Below are 12626 nucleotides of genomic sequence, written 5' to 3' on the forward strand. Positions count from 1 at the left end.
TAGATAGCACTCTCACCAATATTTTTCTAATAAGCACAGCAGCTAGCTTTTTTATGGTTGTTTTTATAAATACTTTCAATTAAGCTAAAAGGACAATTAAAAATACCTTTTATAAAGTTAAATGTGTGGGAGAGATCTGTTTGTCACACGAAGGCAGCAGCAGCCTCATCTATATCATCAGTGTGAGCAGACAGGCTTTTTTTTTTTTTTTTTTACTTTTTTATTTATTAACTAGAGGCATGGCACACAGAATTCATGCGCCGGTATGGTCCCTAGGACTAGCCTAAATTAGGGCCATCTTCCCTGGCTACCTGCACCTGGCCCTCCTCCCTTCCCCCCCCCCCCCCCAACACCACACACCCTGGCTTCCCGTTCGCCATTAGACGATCAAAGCCTGCCAGCTAGGGCAAAGGATTGAGAGGTGGTTAGTGTGCCTCATAGTAACTGGTTGAGTCATCGTTCTGGTCATTCCATCATTAGTGTCAATTTGCATGTTACCTTTTTTATTATTTAGGATAGAGGCTTGATACTTGCATGGCGGCTAGCCGGCCTGCACTGATGAGGGCCCCATATTGGAGTGGGGGTCCCTGTTAGTGGGCAAGGGCCAGCAGGGGCAAGGGGCCACTCACGCCCCTGATCAGGGTGGGGGTTTCACCTGGGGGATGAGGGACTGGAGATGGTTTGCAGTCTGGCCATGCCCCTGATTGGGGTGGGGTCCCTGCTGGGGAGCAGGACTAGCTGGGGCAAAGGGCCATGGTCATCCTAGTCTCTGTCTATTCTGGTCTTTCTGCTGGTTGGGGCACTGCGTTTTTATTATATAGGATTCTGCTTTTTGTTCAAAAAATGACTACAGAATGGACAGATTAAGTAAATTGCTCATATGACATTGTAAGTCTTCAATACATTTAAATCAAACTGTGTGTGTGTGTGTTTGTTTTTTTTTTTTGAGAAATAATTAATATTAAAATTTTGTTAGGACAAAGGTTAAATATGTGGAATAAATAATATATTATGGTGTAAAGGATGAGAAAAACATTTCTTCTCCCCCCAAAATATATATGTCTCTTCAAGTATAGCAGCACTATGTTTAATATTACATTACTTCATTGAATTAGAATTTTTCCATTCCTGGAAATTCGCTTGAAAGTGCAAACATTATTGAAAGGTAATAACACATCAAGTCACTAACTCTGCATTATTTGACTTTATTTGATGCCCTTTGATGCCTAAACCTAAGAAATATGATGCCTGCATCATGCGGAGTCCATGAATTTCTGAAGAATTTCATTTGAGAAAGATGCAAGTATTTAGTTGAATTCTAGGTCATAATTAAAAATGGCTCCTTCCAACATAAGATCATGAAATATCTAACTAAGCCCATATTTGATCAAGTGGTATTAGCTTTTTCTCCTCACAATAGAATAGACTATATATTTACTGGTGTTTTGCCCCTGAATTCTCATCAGAAAGTAGTTTATTTTAACAATGTGACCCAGACTCTGTTAGGGTTAAGATCAAGCATGAACTTTTGTTCTTTGAAAGGATACACATGATGGGATATCCCTCCATTTAGAGTAGAAGATAAGGAAACGAAAAACAAATGCTGTTATCTACCCCTTTCAACAAGTTATTATTATTTTTTTGTTTTTACATTCAAGGTTCATGTATCCCTAAACAGCTATGAAAGGGCTTCCTGGAAAGAAAAAAACAAAACAACAAAAAAAAATGGGAAGAAAAAAAAACAAAAAAAAAAACCAAAACCCACACATCCCCAACTCATGGCTCCACCTTATGAGAGAGAGGAGGATCACAGACTGACAGACACTGAAATAACAAAAGTGGACACTACATTTTGCAAAATCATTGGACCCTGAGCTCACTTGCGGAGCAAAGGAAACCATGCAGGATGAAGATGGATACATCACCTTAAATATTAAAACTCGCAAGCCAGCTCTCACCCCAGGTAAGAATGCCTAGAGCAGGCCATTTGAAAATTAATTATATATACGGGTCAACTCTAGTTGTCTTTGTTTTTTTGTAAACTAGTATAGCATATATAGTTTTATTTTCCTGAATGGCCTTATTTTCCTATAGCCTTTGAATACTATCCACATAAATTCAGACAGATTTGTTTGGACAGCAAACAAGAAAAGATACAAGCAAGGAACACTACTTTACGCTTATAGAGTTTACTGCCAGAGGGACTAGAAAACACGAGGGGAGAGAGAGAGAATGTTTGGAAACCCCATTTTTTAACATGTCAGCAAATGCGTTCGATTCTCTAGGTCTTGCTCATTAAAGCAGTTATTGTGGGGCTGACCACAAAACAAAACAAAGACTAACACCCAGGAGGGAAGTTAAGTTATATATGGACTCAGAGAGACTTGCTCTGAGGATGGGAATGGATGTATGGAGTGGGGGTGGGTTGTGCTTACGGTTAATGATCACCAAGGGAACATGGCAGGATCTGCCCATGATGCTGTTTCCATCTCTGAAAAAAACCCAGAGAGGGCAGGGCCAGGAGGGTTGCTGCCCCGTAACTATGCCCACACCTGTCCCCTGACATCTTTATTGTCTGTCCACAGTTGAGCCTGCTCCCTCGTCATTGTGGCGGGTCATGGCTTTGATTCTGCTGGTCTTGTGCATTGGGCTGGTTGTTGGACTCGTGGCTCTGGGGATTATGTGTAAGTGTTGACTCCTTCAATGATTGCATGTGAGAAAGGCAATACCTGAGGGTCCTGGTGTATGCCACTGAGCTAACTGTATGTGTCTGTTTGTCACTACTCCAGTATTTATTCTATCCATAGCTGCCATGATATTCTCATTAAAGGGGAACTCTGAACTTTACCTCCTGATTAAAATCATCTTTTAGATTTCTTATTTGTAGTTAAAAATCATTTTTCAAGGATTTTAGACTGGTTCTTAAGTTTCTCCTCAGTATATTTCGATGCTATCTTTTGAACCTTTTTTCCCCCCACTTTCCTGCCTTAAGATCCTGCCAACAAGAAATTTTCTCCACTTTACAAATAAATCCTGACCCTTGTCTGAGATTTTGTTCATTCTATTCCCTCTGTTTTCCCTATAAACCTAAAAGCCCTCCAATGCCATATTATCATCTTTTTAGTTGTTTTTTGTGTTTCTGTATATTTTTTCATAAAATACTTTAGAATCTTCCATTTAACATTTTTTATTTATATGAATATCACAGTATTTTAGCATAAAATAAATTAATATGCATTTTAAAATAAATGGATATTTTGGTAGTACATAGAAAACAAAACAACAGAGTTTATTCTATCTACATGAAAACTTTCAAAATAACTGCTGTGGGAATGAGATTTGATCATGGCATTTTCTTATTAGTTTTTTTTTTTTTTTTCAAATAGTTTGCTTATTATTTGGGATAACCCAGTCAGTTTTTCCTAGTTCTTAGTTTGTTCTTTATGCCCCTTCCCTTTGCCTTGATCCCTTTTCAGCACTCATTTAGTCATGTGTATCTAATACAGTGATTTTCAACTGGTGTGCTACAAAAATGTTTAAAACATGCAAAACCTGACTTAGTCAGGGGCACTGACTTCTTTTCCTGTACATTGTCAAATTAAAAAAAAAAATGACAACATCACAGTGTGAATGAGTCAAAATTATACCCTTTTTATTTGTCAGATTAGCAAAAAATATTTCGGTGTGCCTCAGTTTTAGTAATTAGTTTATGTGTGCCATGAGATTAAAAAGCTTGAAAATCACTGAGCTAGTAAACACTGTAGATTGATAACCCTAGTGAAATTAGTTTATTGAAAGACCCTTGCATTACCTTTATTATCCTTACTACAAATTATTAACTAACTTTCACATCTAGCTGTCACACAGCAAAACTATCTACAAATTGAGAATAAAAATCTCTCAGGAATTTTGCAACAATTATTAGCAAACCAGTTCTGCCAAGATTTAATGAAACCATCAGAAGGAAAAGACAGTCTCAGTAAGTATGATTTGGTAACCATATCTCTCCTACCCTAGAGTATTTCTGTAATGCTATCTGTAGGAAACATTAAATTTAGAGGAAAAGTAAGTCCTACATAGAATAAAAGGATTCCTATGCTTGATTTCTCCTGAAGGCCATAAGAACAGCACATGTGACAAAAATTGGAGACCTTTTGAAGGTAATTGCTATGGATTCTTCAGGCACAACCTGACATGGGAAGAGAGTAAGCAGTACTGTGCCAACCTGAATGCCACTCTACTGAAGATTGACAGCCAGAACATTCTGGTAAGGAGATTCCCATGCCAAATATTTTGAATCATAAGGAGAAAAATCTGAAGTGAAAAATTTGACTTAAAAAAAACAACAACAATTTTTTCCTCATGCCTTCTGGTTTGTGAAAATCTGAGAACTTTATTAAGCTCAGTAAATATCAACATGTTGTGTGTGTTTTTTTATCTTTCATTCTCTAACAAGTGAACTAAATATCAAATATAATTAATGGATACTAACATATACATATAATCTGACTTTTGTGCGGTCCAGGGTATTATAATGAAGCTTTGTCTTTGTGCCTTTCAAGAACTGTGGAGTTAGTTGCCTCCTGTAGGCACCGAGACCGGCCATAGGACCTGCAGCCTGGGCATGTGCCCTGACTAGGAATCAAACCCATGACCCTTCTGTGCACGGGACAAAGTCCCAACCAACTGAGCCAGGGCCAGAGCCACCCATTTCTTAGAATAGTGCCTGGTCCATGGGCATGGTCCTGCACCTGCCGCCTATTGGGGATGTTGGCCTTCCTGGTAAAATTCACTCCCCAAGGTCTGAGGGACCCTGTAGACAACCTGGGAGGCAGAAGAATCTCAAACTTTTGAGTCAGTTGTAAGGGCTCTGAGTTCATAAAAAGGGAAACTGAGGCCCCCAAAAGTGAGACTCATCCACACCCTCTGAACCATGGTGGGCAGCACCAGCAGGAGACCCTGCACCAGAACCCCAGGAAGCGGGCAGGAGCAGGAGAGACAGGTGAGGCTCTGGCCCTGCCCCCTGCCCCGCTGTGTGACGTGGGATAAGCCAGATCACCTCTCTGAGTCTGCTGCCCCAGCAAGGAAGCTGCATGCTCTAGGCTGCTCAGGTCCACAATTGCTCTGGACTCACCACTCCGGAGCCCCCCACCATGGAGCCGCCTGGCCTTCCTGTTTACTTGAGGTCTCCTTGGAGGCTGGGAGGCAAAAGCCTTGGCCTCTTCTGCTCCCCACTTCCTTCCTCTCCCACTTCAGCTCCTCCGGCCTGGCTCTCAGGGCCCCCGAGGCCCCCACCTCAAAGGGCCTACCGAGGAGCATGCCCTCTCTCCGGGACCCTGAGGTTTCAGATATGCTGGGCATCCCTCTGGCACCTTGGGACAAGCCATTTCCTGGAGCGTCACTGGAGACATGAAGACTATGATTCCATCGACTGTCCCAGGTCCGACACCACATTCACCTCTCAGCCCACCAGTAGGGGATGAGCACATGGGGACCTTAGAGATGTCCCCTCCTCCCCATACTTACTCTCCCTTCCAAGGCTCCTGCCTCTCTGAGCTCCCAATATGGGCCTTCGACCAGCAGCCCAGCCAGGCCTCCCTTCCCAGACAGACCTGCAGCTTTTTAGCGAGACCCCGGGGAGATTTCTGTGCCCTTAAAGCCAGATGCTGCCCACTTGCCCATCCTATCCTGCCTGGTTTTAAAACCGTTGGGAGCCTCACCTATCCCGTATCCTTGTCCCAAAACCTTCCCCTAAACATCTATGATATTGACATAGACATGTCATCTATCTTTTGTGCGGTCCAGGGTGTTATAATGAAGCGTTGTCTTTGTGCCTTGAAAGAACTATGGAGTTAGTTGCCTCCTGAAGGGACCAAGACTGGGCATAAAACCTGCAACCTGGCATGTGCCCGGACTTCAGAATGACTAAAAAATAAGGACATTCATTAGAATGCACTTCAGCATACAGGAAATTCAGGGAATGGGGGAACAAGTCCAGCAACACCACAAGGAAGCAACAGACACATCTGGAACGTGGAATTTGCTGCAGGACAAGCGGTCCCTTCACAGGTCAATGTCATAAAAAGAAGGGGCGAGTCAGAGGTTAAAGTTAGAAGGACAGCACGCATGCAGCTTGTGGTCCTGGATTGCCTCCCAGTTTTAACAAAGTCACATTTGGGGGGAAATTACATGTGGACTGATTATTACCTATGGTATCAGTGTTAACTTAGTGTCTTTGAAACTCTGAGTTGTAGCTGTATAGCAAAATGTCCTTATTTATTAGAGCCATACTGAAGACACACTTTGGGAGTGAACTTTGTTCACATCTGTGATTTCCTTTAAAAAACTGCGACAGCAATAAAACAGAAGTGAAGGGAGTATGGGAAAATGCTAACGATTACTAAATGTGGGTGATGGTATGTGAGTGTTCATATTATTTCCTCTAATTTTGTTTGTTTGAAACTTTTTATTAAAAATGAAACTTTCCGGGCCTCCCATCGCCCTTTCGAGAAAGACTAGCTATGTGGGTTGGCATTCAAGGCCCTGAAAGCGTGGCTTCTCTCACCGACCAAGCTTGTCTCCAGCTAGGACAGTCCCTCTAGCCTGCCTCCCAGCCCCCACGAGTGCCTCAGCCCTCCCCTCACTCAGTGGGTCCTCTCCACTTCTGCAGCTCTGCAGAGCTGTTCCCTCTGCCCTTCCATGCCCTCTGCCTCGTGGTGAAGTGAAACTCCTAGATGTCTTCAGGGCCCCACTCCAGAGCTCCAGGTCAAGGAACCTTCTGCTACCGGGGCCCCTCTAAGCTCTGTGCACAGAGCTGCCTCGAACTGGTCTCAGGGGAGTAGGTCTGATGGAGTTTTTCGAGCATGGGTCCCCTGCTGGTGCTGGAGTCATAGCACAGTGGGCCAAGGCTTATACCACCACCATTTAGTAATCATTTGTGCTGCTGAAGGAACAAACGTGCATGAAGGAAACCCTCAAAGGAAGGTTAATAGGGGGAAAGTTGGGCTGGTGGTTACTAGAACTTTTAAAATTTTTGTTTGTTTTCTTTAAGTTTTCAAGCCTCTTTCTTTCTTTCTTTCTTTCTTTCTTTCTTTCTTTCTTTCTTTCTTTCTTTCTTTTTTGTTTTGTTTTGTTTTTAGTGAACAAATGATTCTATGGTGAAGAATTTGGGTCAGTTTAGGTTTTCATAAATTGGAACACACCTGAATTCAGGAAGCTATAATAAGAAAATAAAGATAATGATGATGAAGAAAAAAAAAAAAAACTCTGTAAGTATACTGACCATCACTTTTATCTGTTTGCAATAGGAATTTATCAAATCCAGGACTGGAAACATTCGTTGGGTAGGACTGTCCCGCCAAAACTCCAATAAAGTCTGGAAGTGGGAAGATGGCTCAGTTCCCTGCAACAATATGTGAGTCACTGGGCACTCAGAATATAGCAATTTTTATTTCCAAGATACTCTACCCACTTGGGTCCAAGTTACTTATAAGTTGAGAGGTAGTTCTGTACCCTAATGCAGGTTATATAAGCAGAAGCTGAGTAACTTACACCCTAATCCTAACAAGAGAACACTGGTAGTAAGACAATTCTAGTTGTATTATCCCATTCCTCTGTTCTTTATCTAAGTTACAATCCACCTCTATTCCCAATATTTTTTTTTCTTCTCATTCATTGCTACTGACCACTTTACTATTGGAACAGTTTATGTCTTTTTTAGCTTAGTCTAATTTTCTTCATATATTTTTAAAAGAAAATTATTTTTGGTTGAAAGTTGTTCATGGATTCTTTTGACATTTTTGTAGCATCTACCTACTCTTCCACCCTAGGGGTCTCCAGGAATCAGACTCATCATCATTCACAAGGTGGTTCTGATGCCCTTATCAGAAGGCTCCATCTCTCTGCAAATAATCCTGTCTGTCAAAAGAGCCAATTGCACTGAGTTACTTAATGTGACTTTCCAATCTTCAGTTTCAATACCTTTTGTTTATCTTGTATATCAAAACTACAATGTTTCTTCCACTAAAAGTTAAACTCATTAACCACAATTTGTACAATCTGATTATTACATTTAATTAGTTTATTTACAGTTATATATTAAGTATTTGCTGTGAGTAGGAGACAAAGATATTTCAACTACAAGCAAGTCTTTTCATAGACCTTGATTTCCAATTACTTGCTGTCTCATTCACAATATTGCAAGCAAGTTGGTGTTCTTTCAATAAATCAGTATCCCCCAACTATTATGCTCATTCCCAAGTAGAAAGGATCTTGTCTTTCTTAACCAATCTATCATTGACACAGAAAAAAACTTTGACACATAGTAGGCATCCCATAGATATTTAGAAGAGGAATTAATAAATATACATTTTTGTCCTCTTCTCATAAGCAGTGTGGCAGAGAATATAAACAAGTTAACAGGCAGTACAATATAGCATGCTGTTTTATATCTGCTATTTTATAACATAAACCTTTATTCAAAAATATTGTATCAACCTACTTTTCCATGAGCTCATTTCCATCCTGTGCAACTACTTTCCATCTGAAATTCATCTAAATCCTACCTTTTGTTCAAGACAAAAGGAAGGTATTCTCTTCTATAAAAGATAAAAAGATAAAGCCTTTCCAATTACTTCAGATTCCCACCCATCTCTTCCTATGGACTACTATTGTACCTACTGTTCACTTGCTATTTAATCTTATCCTATTTTACGTTATTATTGACATATTCAAATGGACATACTTTATACTCCCAACCAGACTGGCAGTCTCTTGATGATCTGAATGTTGTTTATAACTTTCTTTTCCCATAATTTCATCTCCATTTTATGTAACAAAATTGTACACAGAGTTTTATTGCTGATTGTTTGGCTTTCAAAGAAACTCATGTCTACCTTTTTCATTCATAGGTTTGAGCTTTCTGAAAATGCCAGAGAAAATATGAATTGTGCTTATTTTCATAAAGGGAAAATTCACCCTAGCTCCTGCAAGAACAAACATCATTTAATGTGTGAGAAAAAGGCATGCATGGCAAAGGTGGACAAACCACTTTAATACAAAGAGATGGGAAGGTTGTCACAGGCAAATGATTGATTGTATAATAAAAGATCTGGATGAAAGAAATTACTAGCCATAAAATTACTTATTTCTTCCTTTATTTCCCCTGGAGTCACCTTAACATGATGTTTCCTACCAGCACCACGTAGTCCCCTCTTTATATATCTCTTTATATGAAGGGGTAACCTGGTCTCTTCTTTATACATCTAGAAGCTGGTCTGTGAGTTGATCTTTTATTCCCAATTGTGCTTTTTCTATTAATTTCCCTTCTGCTTGTCTTCCATTCCTAATGATGTCAACATTGTATTATATTATTCACTGTATCTTCAGACCTAAGATATATTTTCAGTTGGAACAAAACAGATCCAGAGATACAGAAGCATCAATCAGACTGTCAAACCTCAGAAGGAAAGCAGGGGGTGGCAAGGGTAAAGGAGAGAGGTCAACCAAAGGACTTGTATGCATGCATATAAGCCTAACCAATGGACACAGACACTGGGGGGTAGGGGGTGAAGGCATGAATGGGAGAATGGGGAGCACTGGAGGGATAAGGACACATATGTAATACCTTAATAAAGAAAACAAAAAGAAAGATTTGGACTTAGATGAGTTAAGCTGTACAAAATATTTAAGTTTGAAAGCCATATAAAATATCCAAGTTTGAAAGACAGCAGGAGATAGTGGGGAAAATATGAATCTTGGAATCAGAGAAAAAATTAGATGGTGTGATTATCTAAAGTACAACCATAGGCCAATTATGTAGTCTCTTTAACCTCCATTTTTGCATATTTAAAATAGGATAATACCTATCTTATATACCTCACAATTCTACAACATAGCATAAAACTTCAGAGTACTACAGTAACTATATCAGAAACTCCATGAAGGCAGACACTTTGGATTTTCTGTTTGCTAAGGACCAAGCACAGTTTCTGCCTCACAAGAAACAGAAAAAAATAGAGACTTCTCATTGTGTATAGCTCATTACAAAGCATCAGTTTAGTAAAACACTATGCAAATATAACTTCTATTCTAAACCTACCTCTTGAAAAACTCAACAGCAGTAATTTTCTGTGCAAAGAAGGGAAATAAAGTTCACCAGAAACCTGATGGAGTTTAAAAATGAGTAAATGCTTCTTATCAAGGCCATAGGCTATGAGACAGATCAGCAAGTAAAAATACTTTATCTAGTTCTTTTCCTGACAGTTCTGTGCTTGTTTTTTTGCTGAGTAACTCGTGAAATATTTATAGACGTGTGGAGAGAGGCACGCTTTAATATAACAGGCAAAAATTGCATTTCCTTGCCACAGCTTCTCTGAAGGTACACTTTCTTCTTTAATTAGTGCTAATAAATTTATAAACATGATTCTCAAACTTCTCAACTGAGGTGTTTGTGAAAACACTAGATGTTCAAATACAAATGCTTATGTTAAAAGGCTAAGGAGACAATCCTGCTTTTAATAAGCTCCCTTAGTTGATTCTGATATGTCAACTTCAGTAGATTTCAACTAGTATTACTTTAGAACTCAATCCCTATCTGGCTTTTGTAAGTTATTTAGTCTCTTTCAAACTCAGCTTTTCTGGTGCCTATAAAATTAGTTTTAATATTATTACCTTACTCATGAGGTAATTGTGAGGATTGTTGTGATTATATAAGGCATCAAGCAGAGTACCAAGCATGTAATAAACACTCAATGTGTATTACTTTTACAGCTTTGTATGCTAGCATTGAAAGATATTTAAGTCTTTATCTTGTTTTATACTATCTGTAAATGAATAGGTTTTTTGTTGTTGTTGTTTTTTGTAGGGGGGGTGTGCAGGAGGGAGGCAGAAGGAGGAATAACAAAAATACCTCAGATTCTGCCTCCACTTAAAATGTCTCAAGATCTTGGCTTTTCCGGTTAGTATCATTATTTTTCTATTTTCACTTTTTATTTAGAGAAACCAAACAGAAACTAATAATTCCAAAAACTATCTAAAAATCAATCATATGTCTTGACTTTAACGTTTTCTGTCCCTCAAATGAAAAAAAAAATATATATATATATATACATCACTATGGCACAACAAAATTTCAAAGACTAATATCTCAATGCATGGCAAAAATGTAATTAATTACAAATGTGACCAATAAAACTGTGCTTACAGAAATTCTTTGTTTTTTGTTTTTGCTTTTGTTTTTGTTTTGGTACTCATATCAAAAGCATTTTGTACATGAACTTGGAATACCACAGACTTTAATAGCACAAGTACTATGATCAGACCACTTGGTTTCAGATACTAACTTTTCTATTTACTACATAAGTAAACTGGTAAATAACTTGACTTCTCTGTGACTCAATTTACAAACAAGTTAATAGTAACACCTATATTATAGATTTGTGACAATCACAATAATTCATGTCAAAGCCCTTTGAAACACTACTTGGAAAATAATGAATAGCAAATAAGTATGATTAAAAACATCAAGTATAAAACAAGTAACATAGTCGAAACTGGTTTGGCTCAGTGGATAGAACGTTGGCCTGCGGACTAAAAAGTCCAAGGTTTGATTCCGGTCAAGGGCACGTACCTTGGTTGTGGGCACATCCCCGGTAGGGAGTGTATAGGAGGCAGCTGATCAATGTTTCTCTCTCATCGATGTTTCTAACTCTCTGTCCCTCTCTCTTCCTCTCTGTAAAAAATCAATAAAATATATTTTTAAAACACACACACACACACAAAAGGTAACATTAATCTTCTATTAGGAGAGCCCAAAGGTTTTAGAGAATGCAAAGTGCTGATGAAATTTAAAAGAATCTAGAGATTAATGGCAACACTTTGAATTATGTTCCTGACATTAGTCTTAATGTACATTTGGTATGTTTATTGTTTCTACTTTTTTTTTTCTCCTGAAGGTAGAAATATTGTCATTGATTAAGTCACATTATTTTTCACATCAGAATCTCAGGTAACATGAAAATCATATCAATATAAAATACTTGGAGAATTTTCTGGATATTCTTCATTTACCTCTTGAGTTCTTCTTATCCCAGCTCTGTGCCTTGGGAGGCAGAACTCAAATGAAAAGCATCATCAGGGTAGATTTGGCCTGTGGCTTCCTTATCAAAACTTCATAAACAGCATCTTTATGAAATAGAATACCCTTGAGAGCCATTTGTTTCCTTCTGTAGCAGAGATCGATGATTGATCCAGTGAAACACTGAAACCAAAGAGAACATTGCAATTTCACAGACTGTTGGAGTTTGCAGATGGTAAATTACTGAGACGTGACCTTTAGCCGTAGGACAAATGACCAATGATAATTAAAGTATCAAGTTTCTCAATACCAGTGCAATAGGCACAGGATGTAGCAGAAATAGCCATCTATCTACTAAATAATTCATGTGTTCCTTATAGAGTGAAGTTGTCATAGAAAGTTTGCCAGCCATGCAAAAGTTCCACTTATCAGTCTCAGCCTTAGATCCAAACACAGGTGTCACAATAGTGCATGTGGAGGTGATAAGTTATTTCTAGGGGATGGCTTTTAAGATGTGGATTTGCCATCTTCTCTTCTCCATTCCAATGGC

At 38.9% G+C, this 12626-nt stretch overlaps 1 protein-coding gene across 2 annotated transcripts; it reads left to right on the plus strand.

The window, feature by feature from the left end:
• Positions 1–1765: 1765 nt before the first annotated feature.
• CLEC1B (C-type lectin domain family 1 member B) lies at positions 1766–9123 on the plus strand. Of its 2 annotated transcripts, XM_036456799.2 has the most exons (6): positions 1768–1963; positions 2586–2684; positions 3857–3979; positions 4116–4267; positions 7308–7414; positions 8910–9123. In XM_036456799.2, the coding sequence occupies exons 1-6, from the start codon at positions 1900–1902 to the stop codon at positions 9052–9054; spliced, it is 690 nt and encodes a 229-aa protein (XP_036312692.1). In that variant the 5' UTR covers positions 1768–1899; the 3' UTR covers positions 9055–9123. The 2 variants fall into 2 exon arrangements, with proteins under 2 accessions (XP_045443700.1, XP_036312692.1); XM_045587744.1 differs by lacking the exon at positions 2586–2684 and having other exon boundaries at positions 1766–1963.
• The last annotated feature ends 3503 nt before the right edge of the window (positions 9124–12626 follow it).

Source organism: Pipistrellus kuhlii, unplaced genomic scaffold (genome assembly GCF_014108245.1).
Source record: "Pipistrellus kuhlii isolate mPipKuh1 unplaced genomic scaffold, mPipKuh1.p scaffold_m20_p_3, whole genome shotgun sequence".
NCBI classification, from domain to species: Eukaryota; Metazoa; Chordata; class Mammalia; order Chiroptera; family Vespertilionidae; genus Pipistrellus; species Pipistrellus kuhlii.